The sequence below is a fragment of the Orcinus orca genome, chromosome 9 (genome assembly GCF_937001465.1).
Source record: "Orcinus orca chromosome 9, mOrcOrc1.1, whole genome shotgun sequence".
Taxonomy (NCBI): domain Eukaryota; kingdom Metazoa; phylum Chordata; class Mammalia; order Artiodactyla; family Delphinidae; genus Orcinus; species Orcinus orca.
Genome location: NC_064567.1, coordinates 64,298,581 through 64,321,174, shown reverse-complemented (window position 1 = coordinate 64,321,174; position 22,594 = coordinate 64,298,581). Strand labels below are relative to the sequence as shown.

At 36.1% G+C, this 22,594-nt stretch overlaps 1 protein-coding gene across 1 annotated transcript in view; it reads left to right on the top strand.

Annotated features, from left to right (window-relative positions):
- Positions 1 to 17,490, top strand: part of THSD7A (thrombospondin type 1 domain containing 7A) — a 456,281-nt gene extending 438,791 nt beyond the window's left edge. The window contains exons 23-28 of the mRNA XM_004265544.3: positions 853 to 1,026; positions 5,116 to 5,211; positions 8,260 to 8,342; positions 8,691 to 8,901; positions 11,342 to 11,429; positions 12,127 to 17,490. Coding sequence (XP_004265592.1) covers positions 853 to 1,026; positions 5,116 to 5,211; positions 8,260 to 8,342; positions 8,691 to 8,901; positions 11,342 to 11,429; positions 12,127 to 12,211 — 737 coding nt within the window. The 3' untranslated portion in view covers positions 12,212 to 17,490. The remainder of the gene's footprint in view (positions 1 to 852; positions 1,027 to 5,115; positions 5,212 to 8,259; positions 8,343 to 8,690; positions 8,902 to 11,341; positions 11,430 to 12,126) is intronic.
- The last annotated feature ends 5,104 nt before the right edge of the window (positions 17,491 to 22,594 follow it).

The following is a 22,594-nucleotide window of genomic DNA, read 5'->3' as shown; positions in this document are numbered from 1 at the left end:
CAGCAGTAAAAATGAGCAAGTTAGAGCAACATAAATATGTGATGGTTCTCAAGACATAAATGAGTGAAAGAAACCAGACATTAAAAAAGGACATACGGTTCTATTCCATGTATAGCATGAGGAGGGTTTCTGAGATTCTGAGAATGCTCTGTTGCTTGATTTGGAGGTTGGTTACATGGGTATTTAATCAGACTGTGAACATTCAGCTATCTGTGCATTTATAATGTCATCATTTTGCATGTATATTACTCTTCAATACATAATTGAAAAAAAGGGAGGAAGTTGACTGAAGGTGTAGATCAGAGGACACTGTGTGCATTATTGCCACTACTGCAGCTGCTTGGTTAGCTGTCCCACCTCCACAACTTTGGTAAGAAACAGAAACCAAGCATAAATACCAGCTTTCTCAGCCTTGGACTTCAAGCTCTTGGAAATTTTGAACGCCTAGAGGACAAGTCCTGTGTATATTTCGATTTTCTTTTAATAGTACCAAGTGCTTAATAAACCGTTTTATGATGATAATGACAAGGGTGATAGTAGCAGGTTTTAATCAAGTATTGTTGTCACTTAAGGGAAATCATGATGGACAAGTTCCTTCAAACCATAGTTTACCTTTGATATCATTAAGCAGCACATATGCTATACTCAGTAACATCCACTCAGAAAATAACACTATTAATACAAACTTACAAAACCACATACAAACTTACAAATATTAAATGCTTATACAAATCTTACAAATATCATGAATGACTGGCATACCTAAAAACACTGCTCAGTCGGGTTAAACATAAAATGATAATCTGGCTGGCTATTCTTTATGGGTATAAACTACAAACTTGTGTTTTGCAGGTGACTGTTATTTGAAGGAGTGGTCTTCCTGGAGCATGTGTCAGCTGACCTGTGTGAATGGTGAGGACCTAGGTTTTGGTGGAATACAGGTCCGTTCCAGAGCAGTGATTATACAAGAGCTAGAGAATCAACATCTGTGCCCAGAGCAGACGTTAGAAACAAAATCATGTGATGGTGAGTGCTACCATTCATAAAATCTATTTATTTTAGTTTTGTGTTGATAAGCAAAAGTATAAGATATAAAATTTTCTGTTGAATAAGCAAATTTGCTAAGATATCACTTAAAGGTGAGAATTCAGGGTATGATTCTGAATTCTAAATATTTAGAGACTAAAAGTCTTGCCACCCTTCATAAATGAAATATTGTAAAAATATTTCCAAGTTTTATGAGCTAAAGAAGGCTGAGATGATTAGGAGCAAGTTATTTGTACACCTGTAGCAACCCTGATGATGTGTGAATGTAAGAATATCCTCAATTTATTTAAATCAAAAGAGAGAAAGAAAAATTACAAAGCAACAGCAAAATGAGATATTTTACTATATTCTCAGAAATTGATAAATTGATAAATCTAAGTATTGGTAAGGATTAGTCTAAATTTGACATACAGCATATATAAAAATACATCTTTATATGTCTGTGTGTATATGTGTACATACACATAGAGCCATGCACCCAATATAAGCAATAGATGACATTCACAAGAACCACAGAGCATTAAAATGTTCTAGTTTGGGAACACAGAAGAAATCTAAATGAAAAAAAAAGAATTGTTATCTAGTGGAGAATGTCTTGCTCAACAAACAACCCTCTCATTCCTGCTTGTGTTCTGAAGCAACTGAGTATGACATATATTAGCAAATAAGAGCCAAAATAACATCTATATTGCTGAAAAGTTGAAGAAAGCTTAGAATGTTGGAGAACAATGCTTAGAATGAAAGCCAATTGAGCTAGATGCCTTAACCCAAGAATTATAGAATTATCTACCTTCTTAGTTAAGTCTTCTCAAATTTACCAACCAGATAAAACATTTCATATTCCTGGGTAGGTAAAGGAGAGAAAGGTCAGAGGTTACAGTAAATGAAATAATTCCCAAGAAAAGAAAAATAATTGTTTACCCTGAAATGACAATGAAATAAAATTAGGAATCAGTAAAAATTGCCAAGAAATTCTCCCCATGCCCACACAGAAGTGAAAACCGAAAGCTACATTTCTAGAGCATTACATATCAAATGTTAATGCAGGATGCTTTACATTCTTATATAGGAGGGAGAAAAGTTTAATAAGAGCTAGACTTTCAGGCTTCCCTGGTGGCACAGTGGTTGAGAGTCTGCCTGCTGATGCAGGGGACACAGGTTCGTGCCCCGGTCCGGGAAGATCCCACATGCCGCGGAGCGGCTGGGCCTGTGAGCCATGGCCGCTGAGCCTGCGCGTCCCGAGCCTGTGCTCCGCAACAGGAGAGGCCACAACACTGAGAGGCCCGCGTACCGCAAAAAAATAAAATAAAATAAAATTAAAATAAATAAATAAAAAGAGCTAGACTTTCAACCCAATTTTAAAAAAAAAAGGGAAATAGAGTGTATACAGTCCTAATAGAGTGTATACAGTCCTGATAAATACAAATTCAATGAGATAGAAAACAAATAAACAAGATAATCAACAAAGCCAATAGCTTGTTTTTTTGACCAAACTAACAAAATAGACCACCTCATGCAAAATCAATGAAGAAAAAACAAGGACAAAGTTACTACTAATAATAAGATGGTGTTTAAAAATATAATTCTATGAAAAAATTTTGCTAATAAATGTAAAAACTTGACAATAATTTAGAATGTTATCTAGCAAGAGTAATAGAGAAGCTAAACCATAGATTCTGCAACTATTAAAAACACAGGTCTATCAAATATTCTCACACATGCACAAACACTAAAACCTAAATGGCTTTAATTATGAGTTTCATTAAAATTTAAAGAAACAGACAACTCCCATTTATTGTGAAATTTTAAGAAATAAAACAAAGTTGGGTAGAAAAAAAAGATGACGAAAATCTCCCCAATACAACACCAAAATCACAAACAAAAATGAAAAACAAAAATTCTTTTAAATCAAAATTTGAATCTTCTACACTGTAAAATAGATCATAAACAAAGTTACCGGACAAGCCACAGACTTAGAAAAGATATTTGTGAAGTCAACTTTAAGGAATTAGTGTCTAGAACAACTATCCTAAATCTTTTCAGCATTCCAAGACAATTTCATACTTGTAAAATTGCTGAGCACCCCAAACTGCTTTTCTCTGTGAGTTATATATATCAAAATTTTTCATATTAAAAAATGACAACTGATGTTTTAAAATATTTGATTATTTAAAACAATCATAAATCAATTTGTTACCATAAATATTTCCTGAAAAATAACTATTTTCCAAAACAAAAAGAAAATAACTTTAATGACAGTCATTGTCTCGTTTTACACTTTTTCAAATCTCTGGCTTAACATCTGGCTTAACAGAAGACAGCTGGCTTCTCTTCTGTGCTTCTGCATTCAGTCTATTGCCATCTTAGTTTAGTTTATGTATATGAAGAAAATCCAGCCTTACTTACCCAGGTGTGTAGTTAAAGGGGAAAATCATCACACACATACTCTGAAAGAATGTCAAAGTCTTCCCTGGTCCCTGGACCATAATTTGAGAATTGTTATTCTAGAATAAAAAATTCCCATAACCCAATATGAAAAGGCATAGATTTCAGTAGAAAAAAAGGGGTGGGGGGAGCCAGAAGATATACATAAGCAATTCACAAGAGGAAATCTAAATGCCCCAAAACATTTTTCTCACTGTTTAATAGCTTTGGTAATCAACTACAAGTTAAAAATGACAGGATAGCTTTCCACACCCACAAGACTGACAAGAAATTTAAATCTGGAATTTATAAATGTTTGTGAGGGTTTAGAGTAATAGTAACTCTTATTCAGTGCTGGTGGGTATATAAACTGTCACCTTTTAAAGAAAAGAATAAGCTGTATTTAGTAAAGTTTCAGCTATCCCTACAATGATACCCAGAAATTTCCCTTCTAAATATTTACCTTGAAGAAGCACCAGGAGACTTGCACAAGACTGACCACTGAGGCACTGTTATAATAGCATAAGTTGAAAACAACCTAAAAGTCCACCCATAGAGGAAATAGCTAAATAAATTGTAGTAGATAGTACCATGGAATTCTATGTAGCAGTTAAAATAAATTGACTATGTCTGCATTAAAAAAATCACATAGAAATATTTCATTTATAACATTTTATGTTACATATAACATTGACTATTAAGTTTCAAAAAGATGTATGTATCATAGGTATCAGTATGATACTTTTTAAATTTCAGGACTGCCTAAAGGACTTCCCTGGTGGCACGGTGGTTAAGAATCCGCCTGTCAATGCAGGGGATATGGGTTCGACCCCTGGGGTTCGGGAAGATCCCACATGCTGCAGAGCAGCTAAGCCCGTGCGCCACAACTACTGAGCCCACGCTCTGCAACTACTGAAGCCCACATGCCTAGAGCCTGTGCTCTGCAACAAGAGAAGCCTGCGCACTGCAATGAAGAGTAGCCCCTGTTTACCACAACTAGAGAAAGCCCACGTGCAGCAACGAAGACCCAACACAGACCAAAAAAAAAAAACCTAAAAATAATTCTATAAATAATTTATAGGTTGTATGTATTTATACTTACATTCTATTTATATTAAAAGAATTAAAAACGTGTCACAGAAATGCATGTATCTACTTCAGAAGACTGGGTATTGCTGGAGAAACAAAGAGGGAGATCAGATCAGGAAGCAATATAATAGAACTTCAAGTTTGTTACTTTTTTTACTCATCAACAACCAAAAATAAAGCAAATATGACTAAATGGTAATATTAGTTAAACTTGAATGATGGGTAATTGAATATTTTTTAAATTATTCTCTGTCCTTGTCTGTATGTTGGATATTTTATAATACTTCAAATAAACATAAAATTAAATTGAAAATCCAGGTTCACATTAGATAGTATGACAGCAGACATAGAAAATTAGTTGGAATTTAGGTATGTATCTGGAATTTTGTAACATTTATATGGCAACTTCTGGATAATAACTTGACATTTGAATCATTCAGGATGGACTTCTCATCCCTTTCCAATTGTTTATAAATGTTTTATTAATACCCTATCTCCATGATTGTTCCACTGGCCTATAGAATGCCTCTGTTAATGTTTATTGTGTTCCTGCAGATGGACAGTGTTACGAGTATAAATGGATGGCTAGTGCTTGGAAGGGCTCTTCCCGAACAGTCTGGTGTCAGAGATCAGATGGTATAAATGTAACAGGTAAACCTCCCATTTCTTTGTTCTTTGAAAGTCTTACTGTAACACACATGTAATTGGTTAAAGAAAATACTTAAGAAAACAAAGATATTCTTTGAGTATTCCACACGTGGTTGGGTTCACGACACCTGAGCTGTGCACCTAATGACCAATGACAAATTATTTTACTGTTTAATGTTTCAATTAAATTCTCCCTCACCCAGCCATTTTAGACATTGCTGCTATAATTTACTTAAAATACTGTCTAATTCTAATAAATGATTATAAGTAAATAATTCTCAGATTGTTTTTCCTAGAAATCTTATATATTAATAACTTACTTCTTACATGCTAAGAAAGTCAATATTTTGTTGACTCTGTTTCTGTGCCTTAAAGGCAATATACATGCAGTCCAAAAATATTGCCAAGAGAATATGATGACACAAATCCAAATATTTTGCTTAAATTCAGGAATCTATGATTTATAGTTTTTTATTAATTAATATAGAAGACCTATTGGTAAAACTCAAGCCCAGAGCATATGAGTAGCCAATCTACCTACTCTGTCCCAAGTCAAAAATCATTGTACATTGAAAGAAGAAATCCAAATGAAAACTTTTTTTGAATCTCCTTTGACCCAAATATACCCCCAAGATCTACTGTAATCTACAGTTACTGAAGTTTCCTTATCTGAGTCCAGTAAATGCAAGGGATCCCAAAGACCCTTTGAAGAGGGAAGAAAACTGGCTCCAGAGATGGAGTGAACCACCCTGCAAATTTTCTACAAAGAAACCAGGGTCAGAACAGAACCTCAGCCTCAGGCCCATGTACCCAAAGATCTAATGTCTCTTCTTAAACAATGTATTTGTAGAGATCTAATCTAGGAATATCCATAGCATAGCAGCAGCATGAGTATTGACAGTTAACTGTTCAGGGGGACCTGCTGACTTGCTGCCATTGTTTTGACCCTCTGGCAGGGAGAAAAAGTAATGTGCATTTTGTTGCCTCTGAGTAATGTCCATTTATAAATTTAACTGTAATATCTACAGTAAGATAGCAGGGGTCGATATGCTTTTTGGAAAGCATAAATTTTTATATTGAATTTTAAATTACCTGGATTTATTGAAACCTAATTACTAATTTCTTCCTTATGAAAGCTAGAGCAGGATGTCAGATTGTATTCTTGTGAAGATAAGATTTTAGACATGAGAAATCTGTGTTAAGAAACACTTGATAATAGCAACTCCCAGTGGATACATCTATAACAAAGAAAAGACACCTACCAAGAAACGCTTGCTCTCTCACACTGTTATTTTCTGGAAGAAAAATCTGTTCCAAGCACACCACTCTCTGAGGCAACAGGGGGAGACAGAGTTCTGGGAAGAGAAGCATAGGCTTTGAACCCAAAGGCATTATAGAGGTGTCCACTCAACTCAGCTGTTGAAAATGAATGTCTACATTCTTCTTTAAACTCTTCAGAGGGTATTTTACAGCTTCCCCAGAGGATCCTATCAGTTTTCAGTGTTTTTTTTTCCCCCAAATATGGATGCAAATAATAGTTGTCTGCCTTTTCTTCTACATGTTAAAAGCTCTTTTCAGACTGAAATTAGGGCTATTCCCCAATGCAAAGGTAAGTCAAATTTTAAAAGACTTACCTGTAGAAATCATATTTTCAATTTCTTTTCTATATAAGTATCCCATGTACTTATTCCCTTCTAATGCTGTTTTATACCCCCCCAAAAAAAATGTGTAAATGATTGATTTGTGATAAACTCTGTATGCATTCTTCTTCCATCTTTTAGGAGAGATGAGATTCTTTATGAGAAATAGACAAGCATGTAAAGTATATTATCTGGCTTGATTGATTGCTTTAATTTTATGAATAGTTGTCCTTATAAGAAACTCAAGATGCTGCTTTACTTTGTCTTCATATGTTTAATGATGATAACTTCAATATGGCCATGTAACTGCAACTGCCTTGCAATGACTAACTGCTTTTCCATAACAATTTTTCTGTGAATATTTTGTTTATAATATAGAGAGATAAGGCAAGGAATTAATAGGTACCTTTGATTAGATTCCAAGAGGATCATCAATTCCACAAATAAAGGAAAAATCTTGCTTTGCTAAAATTCTAAGTTGAACAAGTATGGTTTGAAACTATCAGTTCTTTCCATGCCGCCAATACTGTTTCTGTATGACATCTGTTCTTGTCTTGAAACTTCATTATAACAACTTCAGCACACCTGGTACTGTACTTGAAGGAAGAAAGAAGAGGACTAAACAGAGAGCTGCAATGACAAGTTAAAACAATAGTGCAGACATACACTTATAGCTGCCTTTGTTTTCTTATACCCTAAAAATATCCTGAATTAGTGATTTTCTCAAAAAGAAATATGTATTATAAAAAATACATGTACAGGGCTTCCCTGATGGCACAGTGGTTGAGAGCCCGCCTGCCGGTGCGGGGGACGTGGGTTCGTGCCCTGGTCCGGGAGGATCCCACATGCCGCAGAACGGCTGGGCCCGTAAGCCATGGCCGCTGAGCCTGCGCGTCCGGAGCCTGTGCTCCGCAGCGGGAGAGGCCACAACAGTGAGAGGCCCGCGTACCGCGAAAAAAAAAAAAAAAGAAAGAAAAATACATATACAAGATAGTCACATGAATTAAAGGGACATCTTAACATGAAAACTATTTATTTGAATAACCAAGAAAGAATTTTAAAAGAATATTAAATCTGCTTTTTAGTGCTGGACTTGGTCTCAGAAACTATGATAAATAGCTTGCAGGCAATTAGTGTTTTCAGAGTAGCAACTATAAAATCATCCATTCAACAGGTGCTTATCGAGCACCTGCTGAGTGGCAGGTACTATGCTGTCTCCTCTGAATAAGAAGAGCCTCGAGATCCTAAATACAGTGGTCAAGGTCAACCAAATATTTCAGTCAGCTGCCCTCAGAAAAGTCTGTGGGATTCCCAAGGTGGTTCAGGATTCAAAGACAAGTCTACAACAATGATGTATTTTTAATCATTGCAAGAGATGCTACTTGTCAAAATATGATTTTCTGTTCTGCAGGGGGCTGCTTGGTGGTGCGCCAGCCTGATGCTGACAGGTCTTGTAATCCACCGTGTAGTCAACCCCACTCGTACTGTAGCGAGGTATGTGTGAATTCATTAGAGTAGGCAAGCCAGCTTCATCATTTGTCACCCCACTGCCTCTGGTACAATCCATTCCCCAACCCCAGAAAAGCATGTCTTGAGGCATAAAAATTCTATTTTGGGACCTCTCCTTTTATCACTATAAACAATTCTGAATGCACTTGCCTCTACTGTTACAATAAGTCTGTAAAGGGACAAAAAGTGTGTTCTTTTTTACGTAGTTATGACAGAAATTACATGAAGTAAATTCCCAGAACAATATTTCTTTAAAGCCTGCTCTTCAAGTCAGGTCTGTTATGCTTATAAAGATCACCTTGCATGTGCAGTATAAGTCTTGTTCTCCTGCAGACGAGGATGTGCAGTTGTGAAGAAGGGTACACTGAAGTCATGTCTTCCAATGGTACACTTGAGCAATGCACACTTATCCCCGTGGTGGTGATACCCACTGTGGAGGACAAAAGAGGAGATGTGAAAACCAGTCGGGCAGTACATCCAACCCAACCCTCCAGTAACCCAGCAGGACGGGGAAGGACCTGGTTTCTACAGCCATTTGGGCCAGGTGAAGTGACTAGACAGTGTTGATGTAGAATTCTTTAGCTATATATTTAACCAATGCCAAAGGATTAAAAAAACGAGCAAGCATTTTCATATGAGTTAATTATTTTATGTATAGTCATTTATGTTGATACTGCCATAAATTATTGTAATTTTCTACTATTATGAAAAAAGCACTCATGCTGAAAATTCAGAAAAATGAGTACTTCTGAGAAAAATTTTAGGATTGATATTATTTATTTTAATTTCAGTCCTAAATTTAGAAGTGTAATTATTTTCACATTGAACAAAGAAATCTAACAATGAAAATATTAGGAGAAAAGTGTTGTCATTCAGAACTCGAACAAATAAAACTATAAAGACATTAAAGAATTTTCCATTTCGCCACAGAGTGTTAAATATTTGAACCTTAAACAGGAAGATCAGCAATGCAGGAGATACTTGGCAGCCAGACCAATTTCTACCAGCCCTTAGAGCTGGCACACTCAAATACTCAGAATCTATACTAGCACCAGATAAACGGGGGCAGGGATGGAGCCTTCCTGTCTAGATGGGACAGTCTAAACTTGGAGACTGACCAGACACCTGTCATATTCAACAGACAGCTCGTAATGTATCTAGTAATGGACTTGAAGCCCATACAGACAAAAGCTTGAAGCCTCATCAGATGCTATCCTTACTCTGTACATTTTCTCTCTGCCGTTGATTCAACCATATGCTTAGCCCTAGAACTAAGCTGGTGCTTAAAAATGTGCTGCAAGAGCTATACGGTAACTAAGATCATTTCTCACACCCTAGAGGGATGATTAGTTCATGACCGAAGGAAATCTCCAGGCAAAGCCAGGCATAAACTACTTCCTGACTCCGTTAGAAACATGAGAAAGGAAGGAAGCGATTTGCATAGCCAGCACATTTTTAATGCATTTAGTCAAAACACTTTCCCTTACTGGTGAATCACTATTGAGAATTTTTTTTTTAAGTATGTTCAATATTTGGGTGATTCATATTTAACCACATCATCCCTGTGATGATGTGGTTAAATATGAAGCTGACCTGTTTCTGTAAGCATGGGAAACTCTTCCTCTCAGTGTCCAGGACAGCGACCAGCAAATGGCCATTTGCAGTCTTGACCCTGACCAAAAATCCAAGCAGATCTCCGCACATCAAAACTGATTTTTAAAGAGAGAATATTATTATTGTCATTTTTCATTTAATATATAGTTTTCCTAAAGTGAACATTTTAATATATTAAAAAGGTACATGTTTTAAGAACATACAGTTAGACCTTGCTCTTGGTTTATGAAAAACCCAAAAATATTTGTTGAATTTCTCTCAGGGCAAATAAACCCAATAGAGCTCTTTCGATTTTGAACCCAGACTCAAATTTTATAAATCTTTAGAATTGAGAAAAAAAAAAAGGGTATTTAGAATATAAACTTAGTTTATTTCCAGCAAGTGAACCCCTAATTGATCCAGCTCTAGGCAAAAAAAAAAAAATTCATAGTACTAATTTGCTTTTGATGCCTTCCAAATATTGCATAAACCAGAGTCTCTGTGGAGTCAGTTTGCCCAATGTATAATTTTAATTCTAAAATCATATGTTTAGCTGTATGTGTGCAACAGAAAATATATGTTGGTGTGAGGATCAAGTTAGGTTAGGCAAAGTCATTAATAGTATCACTCGTTTGAAGTTTATTCAGAATATAAAACTGAGAAGTTCAAAGTGAATGAGACCAGAAAACCAAACTTTAAAAGTTCCTATCATAAAACTGGAAAAAAAGAAAAATTCCTGTCCTGATTCCATACAATAGAAAAGGTAGAAAAAATTTATTTAGAGATCCTTTTATATGTTAATCAAACTTGGCTGTTTTTACAAAGGATATTGTCAAATCAGTTTTAAAGCACACTCTAAGTATAAACTAGATAAAGGATTATTAATTCCAAAAATGTTAAATATATTTACTATCAATTCATCTGGAAAAAATATTTAAATGACAAAGTTTACATTGAGATACCTGTCAGCATTAACTCAAAGTTGTAGGACTTTCTTGAAATTGCATTATTTTTCTTCTTTTCTCACAATTGCCATTCTAAAGATAGAATGAAAATCAGAAGAAAATGTTTATATTAGCATTACACATATATTGGGTTTAAAAGAAAATTCAGATAAGCAGCAGAAATGTAGACCTGTTACCTTGAAATCTGAACTTGAATTCAAACTTCATTGCTTTTCAATTCAATTTTCATTGATAATTTATCTTTAATGAAGGACCATCTAACTCACTATAGCAGCTTTGCATTAATCATTAATTATGCCTAAGCAATAATTCATTTTGAGTTTTGAAAGGACTTGGTCACATGTGACTGGTCATTGGTTGTGGTTAAAGACTGTCATATATATACCAGACTAATGTAAATTAATGACTAATATCCATTCTTCTTAGATGGGAGACTAAAGACCTGGGTTTATGGTGTAGCAGCTGGGGCATTTGTGTTACTCATCTTCATTGTCTCCATGATATATCTAGCTTGGTGAGTGTTTAAATATTTCAAAATCTAAGGGGATCTCTATTTCAGAGCAAACACTTTCAACTGGCCATAACCAAGAACAGCAATCTAATGTCTCAGATAAGTATTCCACATTAGTGTTCATCTGAATTTCTGAATAAGCATGGCTTTAGTCTTAGATAATCTAAAAACTACCAAATGTGATCCGTTTAATTTCTGAAGATGAGCCAGAGCTGCCCCAGGTCATCTTCTCAAGTGTGTCCTCCTTCGTTCTATAAGCAAACATTACTTTGTATACTTATGATGAACTGTAGATTTTTATATTGAATTACTACTGAGGAAGATATTATGGTAATACCCAATTCAACTATCTCTTAAAACATTTATTATAAATTGTGTTATTTATAAAAGTTTATGGACAAATATAAATGATTATACTATAACATTGTTTCCATTGTTAGTACTAGAGGAATTCCATTTAAACAATTCATCTTTTACAGGATAATAAAATATTTGAAGGGTTCTGTTTCAAGTTTATTCAGAGCATAAAATAGAGAAATTAAAAAACCAGAAAATCAAATTTTAAGGTTGAATTTAGGCAGTGTAGGTAATTAAGCAATTTAGGTTTACCAATGTTTCCAGTTTTTTTCATTTAAAACAATAAAAATTGCAATTGAATATTTTCTTTCTCCCAATATTAATGATTTTTTTTTCTTTACAGCAAAAAGCCAAAGAAACCCCAAAGAAGGCAAAACAACCGACTGAAACCTTTAACCTTAGCCTACGATGGAGATGCAGACATGTAAACCGTAACTTACCCTGCAACAACCAGTCTCAGCTTTCTACCTTTGCTGTAGATATCCAGAGGCCACAAAGCTATTCAAACTGTATGGATTAAAATACATTGTAACTTCTTAAAAGATCATCATTAAGAGTGAAAATCACAGTGCCACTGGAGATATCAAGACAGTACCACTTACATAGAAACCATCAGCCTTGAGAATTCTAGGAGATTTAGTTGAATACATGCTGCATTCTGAGAGTTTCATGTGATCTTTCTGAAATCTACCAACTGATAATTCACTTTCATCTCTAAAATACAGTGGTGGGATTGGCCAGTTAGGATGCCTGATGCAAGCCTCTGTCTGCAGTTAACCATAGTAACATTTTCGCATGAAGAGTTTATACCAAGATCTCTACACTACTATAGTCAAACATAACAACATGTATACTCAATTGATGATACACATTATGTCAGATTATGTACTTGTTAATAAGCAATTTTAACGGTGAATAAAGATAAGCTCTAAACTGAGCAGAAAACCCACTGAATAAATTCAGCATCCTGGTGATTGATGATAGTTTCATTGACCTGCATTTCAGAGGCAAAGACCCTTTTATAAGACTTAATTCTTGTCTCTCTCCAAACTACAAATGCTGGACAGGTACTAGTACCTTAGAAGAGTCCTCAAGTTCAGTATTTTATAGTGGTTATTGTCTGGAAAACTAATTTGCTTGTGTTAATACAGTATGTTTCTACTTTCTCTAATTTTCAAACTGGTTGCCTGCATCTTTTTTGCTATATGGAAGGCACATTTTTGCACTATATTAGTGCAGCATGATAGGCACTTAACCAGTACTGCCATAGAAACTGCCTCTTTTCATATGGGATGAAGACATCTGTGCTCAGAGTGTCAAGGAGACATTTACAAGTTCTTGTGTCCTAAAGAGAGTAAAGTTCAGTTGGGATGGCGACAGAATGGAATTAGCTATTACATCTGCTGCACACTTCCTCATCACTGCAGCCATTGTGAAATCAACAACATGGCGGTAATTTAAGTGTTTAAATCCCAAACTCACTAACCCTCCAAAAGATGGATCCCTCTAGTTGGTTTTTAATTGTACTTTGAAGGCTGTTTATGACTAGATTTTTATACTTGTTATCTTTGTTAAAAAAAGAAAAGAAAAGAAAAAAAGGAGCTGGTTGTCTTTTTAATTTTGAGCAGATGGAAAAAAATGTGTTTGTGATTTTTGTAACTAAAAGAAATCAAAATTGTGTGTTGATTTTTTTCTTTCTCCCTGATTTGTTTTCCTAGTTTCAGATGGAATGTATTTCAAAATCCATTGTTTTGTCTTTCTCACCAGTAAAATTTGAAGCGAGTCTTTTTAATGTATGATATCAAAAACTAGAATTTTTAAAAGAGAAGAATAAATATTTTGTCCAGGGCTTCATTAAATATCTAGACCAAGGGTGGCACACTTTTTCTGTAAAAGGTCAGATGGTAAAGATTTTCAGCCAGGTCTATGTTGCAACTTCTCCATTCTGCCGTTGTGAGAACGCAGCCATAGACAATACACAGTACAGTACATAAAAGAATGAGCATGGATGTTTTCCAATAAAACTTCCTTTGAAAGAAGTGAGCAGACCACATTTGTTGTGGTTTGGCTGGTCCCTGGTCTAGAAGCTTTTTCAGTGCTAACTCACTCTCCATTGTGTCATCCTGAGCTTTCATTCATTTACCCTCAGACTGCAATCAGTGTTTAATTTCAGAAATGAAAAACGGTCATTCAACTTATCACTGTATTGGAAGGAGCTATATTTTTCACAGATGTAGCCCTGGGAATGGCACAGTAAAATGATATCTAACTCGGCTGGTTTCTTTCGTATGAAAGGAAAATTCAAAAGGTGCCATTAAAAAGCGATACCATTTTTCAGGCAACATTTACTGTGACAACCTTTGGGAGACGGAAGGACGTTATGTTTTCAGGTCTTTAAAAAACAGCATCACAAGCTATTCTGTCTTAAACATAGCTGTGTTGCTATACAAGTGGTTTGGACTAGAAGGTATCTTACCTTCATACTAGAGTTTGAACTCCCCCTACTGTTTGCTAGAGTATTTGCAAAGATTACAAAAGACAGATTGGAATGTCGTTGTCCCTCAAATAAACAGATTTCTACATATTTCGATAAGCATTAAATGTGGTAAGCACTAATTCCTTATTCAACATTCACTGTATTAAGCAACATGTAAATCATTTCTAAGCAAACATGATGTCAGGAAAATGAGAATTTTACCTTAAACCAAGGATTTGAACAAGGAAAAGCATAAAAACAATTCCATTTCATCTGTCTTATTAAAGAGGAAGACAAAAATAATATTGTCACCCTAAAACTGTGATTGTCAATATATGTACTCAGGGGCTTCCAGATAATCCTCAAGTTGATCTCTTTGAATAAAATGAACTCCATTTGTCCAAAATGGTTGAGAAATAGTCCGTTGCAGTTACTTGAAGAGTTTTGCTGACAGGCTTATGAAATGCATGCCATACCCAATACCCTTGAAATTGTTGACTAGAATAAAATATTGTTGCTACTAATGCTATACTTACGATCATTTAAAAGTCATTAATTCAGAAAGTAGATCAGTATCATCCTACCTATATTGTTAAAATTAAATGAATAGATCAACATTATAAAATGTCATGAAAATACAAGATGATTTTATTCATAAATTGATTACCTTTTACAGATATGAAGGACACTAGGTTCAATGTGATCTAACACTAGGGAGCATACTGGAAGTTCCTCATTAGGATAAATAAATACTGGATGGCCTCTTGTTAGAAAGGTACAAAGAGGAGAATGTAGATAGCTGACTATTTTGGACAAATGAAGGTTACTATATTCACGTTTATGACATGAAAATGGCCTTATTTTTGTTCCTGGCATGAGTCAATAATGAGTTAAGTACTTTACTGGAATTTCATCAAAACCTTATTCCTCCTGTTCATTTGAAGAATTCAAGAGGGCAATATAGTAGTAACTTGTCTATTGACACTTTTGACTTACCAAAATGGTCTGTGAGCCCACAAAGATTAAGAATTACTGTTCTGTAAGTATGAAGGTTTGCTTGGTTTTAAAAAAAGAAATGAAAAATACTGACACAGTATTATGCTATTTTGTTGGACTGTTTCCATTTAAATGACACAGAAGTGGCATAACTGATCTCTCTTGAAAGAGGGTGGTTTGCTCATTCATCAATATCTAATCTAGGAAATTGACCACAATCCTTATTTCAAAGCCTTTTTGAGGACTCTGGTGTAGCTTAAAGCTAATTTAAAAAGGAGTGCATAAAAGCATGTTTTTAATTATAACAAAGCACAAGTACCTATAACAAGACAAATATTTATTGAATTATCACATGTAAGACACTCTGCTAGGCACTGTAAAATATTAGTAATGGCTTTTGTTTACATATATATCTAAGACATTCAAAACAAGGAAAAATGCTTAATGAGTGAAAATGACACACACATCACCCTTCACTCCAGATGTAGTGTTCAACACGGTTAGTATTTTTCCTTATGTAATGTCCGTGTCCCGGGCCATGCTGGCAGGCTTTGGCTATATGGCTCCTCTACCCTCAGGCAGGTGGCAGTGGTCATAGTGGCAAGTAACACCTCTCAATTTTTATTTTAACCTCCTCTAACTCCCTGTATATCCTTCTCCTTTATGATGATGTTCAGTGCCTGGTCTCTGTCTACTCTGCTCTCTTATCTACAACTAATCTTGTCTGCTTCCCTCAGAACCACCTTCTGCTAAACATGCCTACATTTTTAATAAGGAAAAAAAGCGGTGAATACCTATATGTCTTTCCTATTGGAGTCAAAGTGTCACTTACAGTGTGAACAGGTTGATGTAAACAGAATGTACTGGTCAAAGACATGAGTAAAAAAGAAAAGCTGTGGAGGACATGCCAAAAAAAAAAAAATAGACGTTTTCCGTAAAAATGTCAATTCCTACCTTAGATTTAGTCCTACCCAGTACTATCCCCCTCCACCAATCTTCCCCTCGTGCCTTTGTTCACGTGCTAGTCTACAAGACAGCGAGGGAGGCCTGCACCTTTCAAAACTTACAGAAAGAAGAGCCTATTCTTGGGCTGAATCAAGGTTTGAACAGATTTGCAAGAATCAGGCTTCCCAAATGATCCAGGGTCTCACTAATTGTAAAAATATTAGCAAATTCAAATATGTTTCTTGTTCTATTTCCACTCTAAGCTTGAGGGTATTGAAAGGAGAGCAGTCCATGAACAAATCTGTGAGGAATCACGTCAGGCAGTGATCTTTCCTGGGTCTAATTAAGATGTGAGAACTGAAACTTCTGCCTGTCCCTTCTGGTCCTGCCCTCAGGTGGCTGAGAGTGCAGAGCAGGATTTCAGGTGTCTGAAACTGGAGTGTGGGCCCAGCAGACATGACTCTTTATAAAAAGGATGTTTTCCAGTGTGATATAATTCTGTATCTAGCAGGGAAACTGAGAAATGGTTATGTCTACATTATGAAATGAGTAAAACAAATGCTAAATGGATAGAGTTAATTTTGTAGTTTTATGTTTTCGTGCTTCTACCAAGGCAGATCTTAAAATGGCAGTTATATGAAGACATTTAGCTTGTGAGAGTCATGTTTCCAGTGATCAAAAACCTCTAGTCTATTTAAACTATCACTGGGTGTCAGTCTTGTGTTTTGTAGATTTTTTTTTTTTTAAACAATAGTTTCTAGATTACCTACTTTGAACCCTCAGTGAGCTTTTCCCAACTATTTTTCAGGACTCTATTTATGTTTATTTTTTCAAAGGAAACATTAAGATTTCCTTCCTGATACTTTTTCCTGCCTATTTCTAGTACAAAGATTTGAAGCGATCAGTATCTGTCATTGTAAAATAAAACTTTATTAAATTTGCAATGTCTTTCTATAAATTATAATCCCCTAAATATGTTTTTTGGTTAATTTAATTACCTGAGTATTTATTAATATTTTAAGTAAGGAGGCAGCTGTCTAAGAAGTTTTTGTTAATATTACTTTGTAAATTGTGTAATGTAATTTATTTTAAATTATGTACATTTCTTTTTTAACGCATAAAATGTCTATGTACAATTAACTACAGATTTGCAAATAATGTCACTAAGCTTTATTCAGTTAATATAGATGGCATGTGAAGATGTAATATGCTTTTTTACATTTTCATATGGGTTATTTGTAAATAACTATGTTGGTGATAAACATAAACACGGAAATCATTTTCATTCTACTCATGTGTATCTGTGTTTTAATTTGCACCATTTGCTGCTCAAATGTGGGGTAAATTTTTTTTTCAGTGGAAAACCAAATCTTTTTACTACTGTACTGCACTTTCCTGGGTCTTTTTTTTTTTTTAGCAATTCCAATTTAGAAAGTTTGAGAGATGCAAACCTTTACTTTAAAAGTCTGCCAGCGGCCACAGATTAATCATCCTGGACAAAGGAACTCTTGGTTTCCAGTAAATTAAAAAAGACTAAATAGCAGAGGATCATAAGATACTCTAGAATATGGTGCAGCTCTTCTTTCCCCCTCAGTCAGAAGGCGAGCCTCTCCCTGTCCATTTTCCCTATGTCTACCAGTAAAAGACCAATCCTAAAAAACAAGGCAGAAGGTCACACATTAACAAATTAAGATCCCCTTCATTCCCAAAATTAAGATTCACACATTAACAAATTCAGGAAGAGATGCACAAATTAAATTACTTCTAGGGTAGCTTGCAACTAAAACATTTTCTGAAATCGCTGTTTGCTAAAATATAACTAATGAGCAAGGAACCTGTTAAACACAGTATATGAACCGCTCAAAATATACAGCTAGCCTCAAACGCTTGTTGAAAAACCTGTGATCTGCAGTCTCCTTATTTTCTGTATTGTTCATTACAGCTCAATCTAGATGAAAATTTTTTAAATAACCCACATATTTCTTTATATGTATCTGGACATTCATAGTCAATTACTAACTTCATTTTTTATTTTGCATCTCTAATTTATGTCCTGCAAATACAAATATGAACACAACTGGTCTACATTTTGCTGGTCTGAGTCCCTAGTGATTCCCTTCATTAAACTCTGAACATACTCCAAAGAAAAGCCAACACACACTACAATTTACAGGTCTTGTCAGTGTCAATTACTCTGAAAACAGTATGTACATACAAAAATGCTTACATGCAGTCAGACTTTCTGATGTTGCAGTCTTTTTTTCTTTTTTTTCTTCAGATCACTCCCCCTCCCCCTTTCCACATTCCTCCATAGCATCTCCCTGCCAAGGTAACTCAAGTCAACAATCTGATATGTATCCGGCCATATTTTTCTCCTTGATCATATAATCTGAATATGATGGGGACAGGGGTAGAAAAGGAGAACAGAGAGAGACAAACGGGCTAAATTTGGTAGATACAATAAGAAAACAGCTTCATTTCTTTTCCTATTACTGTTTCAAACACACTAAAATGTCCTTTGTCCTCCCCTTGGCAACCCTATTGCAAATCCCATAGCTCTTTGGTCACAATTTGAGTTATGAAAAACACTCAGTCCAGGCTAAAACAAAACATCAGTCCCTCTCATTGTTTTCATTTCCTTGCTGACTAGCAAATTTGAGCAACTTTTATCTTTTCCTGTATGTGTTGGCTATTGGATTTGGTCCTCTATTACATATCATTTTCAAATGGCAATTTTGGTGATAACAAAGTGGTTAATTTTAGGCCATCAATTAAATTTAAATTTTCTGGTAAAGAAAAATTTCTGAATTTTATTTATCCACAATCTAGTTTTCCATCCCAGGCAGAGATGCTCTTACAAGGGCCCCTGCCACTTCACTGCCCCCAGCTCTCTGCTATTTCTGAGCATGCTCACCTCCCCTCTCATGCTAACCCTTGAGGCCAATGTCACACAGAGGTGATGAAGTTGGAACCCAATCTTCTATTAAAACCACACACTTTCCTTAGAGCACTGCTCTTACTGTTATCTCTACCTGGAACACTCTTCCCGTTGATATAGGCCTGGCAGCTCCCTTACTTCATGCAGGTCTCTGCTCAAATGCCACCTCATCTGAGAAGTTGCCAGGCCTCAGGCATTGACTCCCTCTGTCACTTTTCTATCCTCCTGCTCTTCTTTAGTTTTCTTTATGGCACCTTATATTATGTATCTTTTTGGATGGTGGTTGTGTTTTTACTGTCTCTCACACACACGAGAGGCCAGGTCTTTATCTGTTTTGTGCCTTGCCTGGAATGAAGCCCAACACATAGTAAGAACAATAAATTCTTGTTGGATGAATACATGAACAAAAGAATTAGTGAACTGTGAGGTTTATGGACAAAGAGTAGTTAAGGTTAATTAGGAGATCAATTATAAAGAGACCACTAGGGTTAAGTGACCAACTAATTCATCCACAGCTTAAAGTTGTCAGTACTCCATCATGAATCATTTTACATTCATTTCACTTGCCACAAGTATGTTCACCTAAATTCCTCAGAAAGCACAATGTTGTGACATGGGAAGAATAGTAACAGAGCACTCGAAGAAATAAACTCAGTAATGACTGAGCCTGGCATCATGGAAGAATGACAGCTGAGGACATGCCAGGAAGATGTGGGCCATGGGATTTGAAAAACTGTCTTGAGAATGGAGTCTATAAAAGAGAATTCTGTCATAGCTTTCTCTTAATTTCATTGCATGGGAAACTCCAGTGGGAGACATGAGGGAGCAGGGAATACCCGGAAATAAAGGAGGGAGGCTGATTAAGAAAAAGGCAACTGCAACAAAAAGAATAAAATATCGAGGAATAAACCTACCTAAGGAGACAGAAGACCTGTATGCAGAAAATTATAAGACACTGATGAAAGAAATTAAAGATGATACAAATAGATGGAGAGAGATACCATGTTCTTGGATTGGAAGAATCAACATTGTGAAAATGACTATACTACCCAAAGCAATCTACAGATCCATTGCAATCCCTATCAAACTACCAATGGCATTTTTCACAGAACTAGAACAAAAATTTTCACAATTTGTATGGAAACACAGAAGACCCCGAAGAGCCAAAGCAATCTTGAGAAAGAAATACGGAGCTGGTGTGACAAAGCGAGAGAGAGGCATGGACATATATACACTAACAAACGTAAGGTAGATAGCTAGGGGGAAGCAGCCGCATAGCACAGGGATATCAGCTCGATGCTTTGTGACCGCCTGGAGGGGTGGGATAGGGAGGGTGAGAGGGAGGGAGGCACAAGAGGGAAGAGATACAGGAACATATGTATATGTATAACTGATTCACTTTGTTATAAAGCGGAAACTAAAACACCATTGTAAAGCAGTTATACCCCAATAAAGATGTTAAAAAAAAATGGAGCTGGAGGAATCAGGCTCCCTGACTTCAGACCATACTACAAAGCTACAGTAACCAAGACAGTATGGTACTGACACAAAAACAGAAATATAGATCAATGGAACAGGACAGAAAGCCCAGAGATAAACCCACACACATATGGTCACATTTTCTTTGATAAAGGAGGCAGGAATGTACAGTGGAGAAAAGACAGCCTCTTCAATAAGCGGTGCTGGGAAAACTGAACAGCTACATTTAAAAGAATGAAATTAGAACACTCCCTAACACCATACACAAAAATAAACTCAAAATGGATTAAAGGGGCTTCCCTGGTGGCACAGTGGTTGAGAGTCCGCCTGCCGATGCAGGGGACATGGGTTCCTGCCCCGGTCCAGGAGGATCCCACATGCCACGGAGCGGCTGGGCCCGTGAGCCATGGCCACTGGGCCTGCGCGTCCAGAGCCTGTGCTCCGCAATGGGAGAGGCCACAACAGTGAGAGGCCCGCGTACCGCAAAAAAAAAAAAAAGATTAAAGACCTAAATGTAAGGCCAGACACTATCAAACTCTTAGAGGAAAACATAGGCAGAACACTCTATGACATAAATCACAGCAAGATCCTTTCTGACCCACCTCCTAGAGAAATGGAAATAAAAACAAAAATAAACAAATGGGACCTAATGAAACTTCAAAGCTTTTGCACAGCAAAGGAAACCATCAACAAGACGAAAAGACAACCCTCAGAATAGGAGAAAATACTTGCAAATGAAGCAACTGACAGAGGATTAATCTCCAAAATTTACAAGCAGCTCATGCAGCTCAATATCACAAAAACAAACAACCCAATCCAAAAATGGGCAAAAGACCGAAATAGACATTTCTCCAAAGAAGATATGCAGATTGCTAACAAACACATGAAACAATGCTCAACATCATTAATCATTAGAGAAATGCAAATCAAAACTACAATGAGATATCATCTCACACTGGTCAGAATGGCCATCATCAAAAAATCTACAAACAATAAATGCTGGAGAGGGTGTGGAAAAAAGGGAATCCTCTTGCACTGTTGGTGGGAATGTAAATTGATACAGCCACTATGGAGAACAGTATGGAGGTTCCTTAAAAAACTAAAAATAGAACTACCATGTACCAAAATGTTCACTGCAGCACTATTTACAATAGCCAGGACATGGAAGCAACCTAAGTGTCCATCGACAGATGAATGGATAAAGAAGATGTGGCACATATATACAATGGAATATTACTCAGCCACAAAAAGAAACACAATTGAGTTATTTGTAGTGAGGTGGATGGACCTAGAGTCTGTCATACAGAGTGAAGTAAGTCAGAAAGAGAAAGACAAATACCGTGTGCTAACACATATATGTGGAATCTAAACCAAAAATAATGGTCATAAAGAACCCAGGGGCAAGACGGGAATAAAGATGCAGACCTACTAGAGAATGGACTTGAGGACACGGGGAGGGGGAAGGGTAAGCTGGGGCAAAGTGAGAGAGTGGCATGGACATTATATACACTACCAAACGTAAAATAGGTAGTGGGAAGCAGCCGCATAGCACAGGGGGATCAGCTCGGTGCTTTGTGACCACCTAGAGGGGTGGGACAGGGAGGGCGGGAGGGAGGAGATGCAAGAGGGAAGAGATATGGGGGTATATGTATATGTATAGCTGATTCACTTTGTTATAAAGCAGAAACTAACACACCACTGTAAAGCAATTATACTCCAACAAAGATGTTAAAAAAAAAAAAGAAAAAGGCAATTGCAAATTTCTTAAAAAAAACCTTGTTCCAAGATATAAAAGCAGCCTGACTATCCTGTGAAGTCTTAAACCATATTAATTTACTTTATGGTATCAATAATAGTCAAGTGCTATAATATTTGCTTGCTTTAAAGCAAAAATAAAACAGAAAGCACAGAATAAAATTACAATTCAAAGTGTTTCCCCAATTCCCTATTATTCATTTTGGAACAATAGAGGGGGAC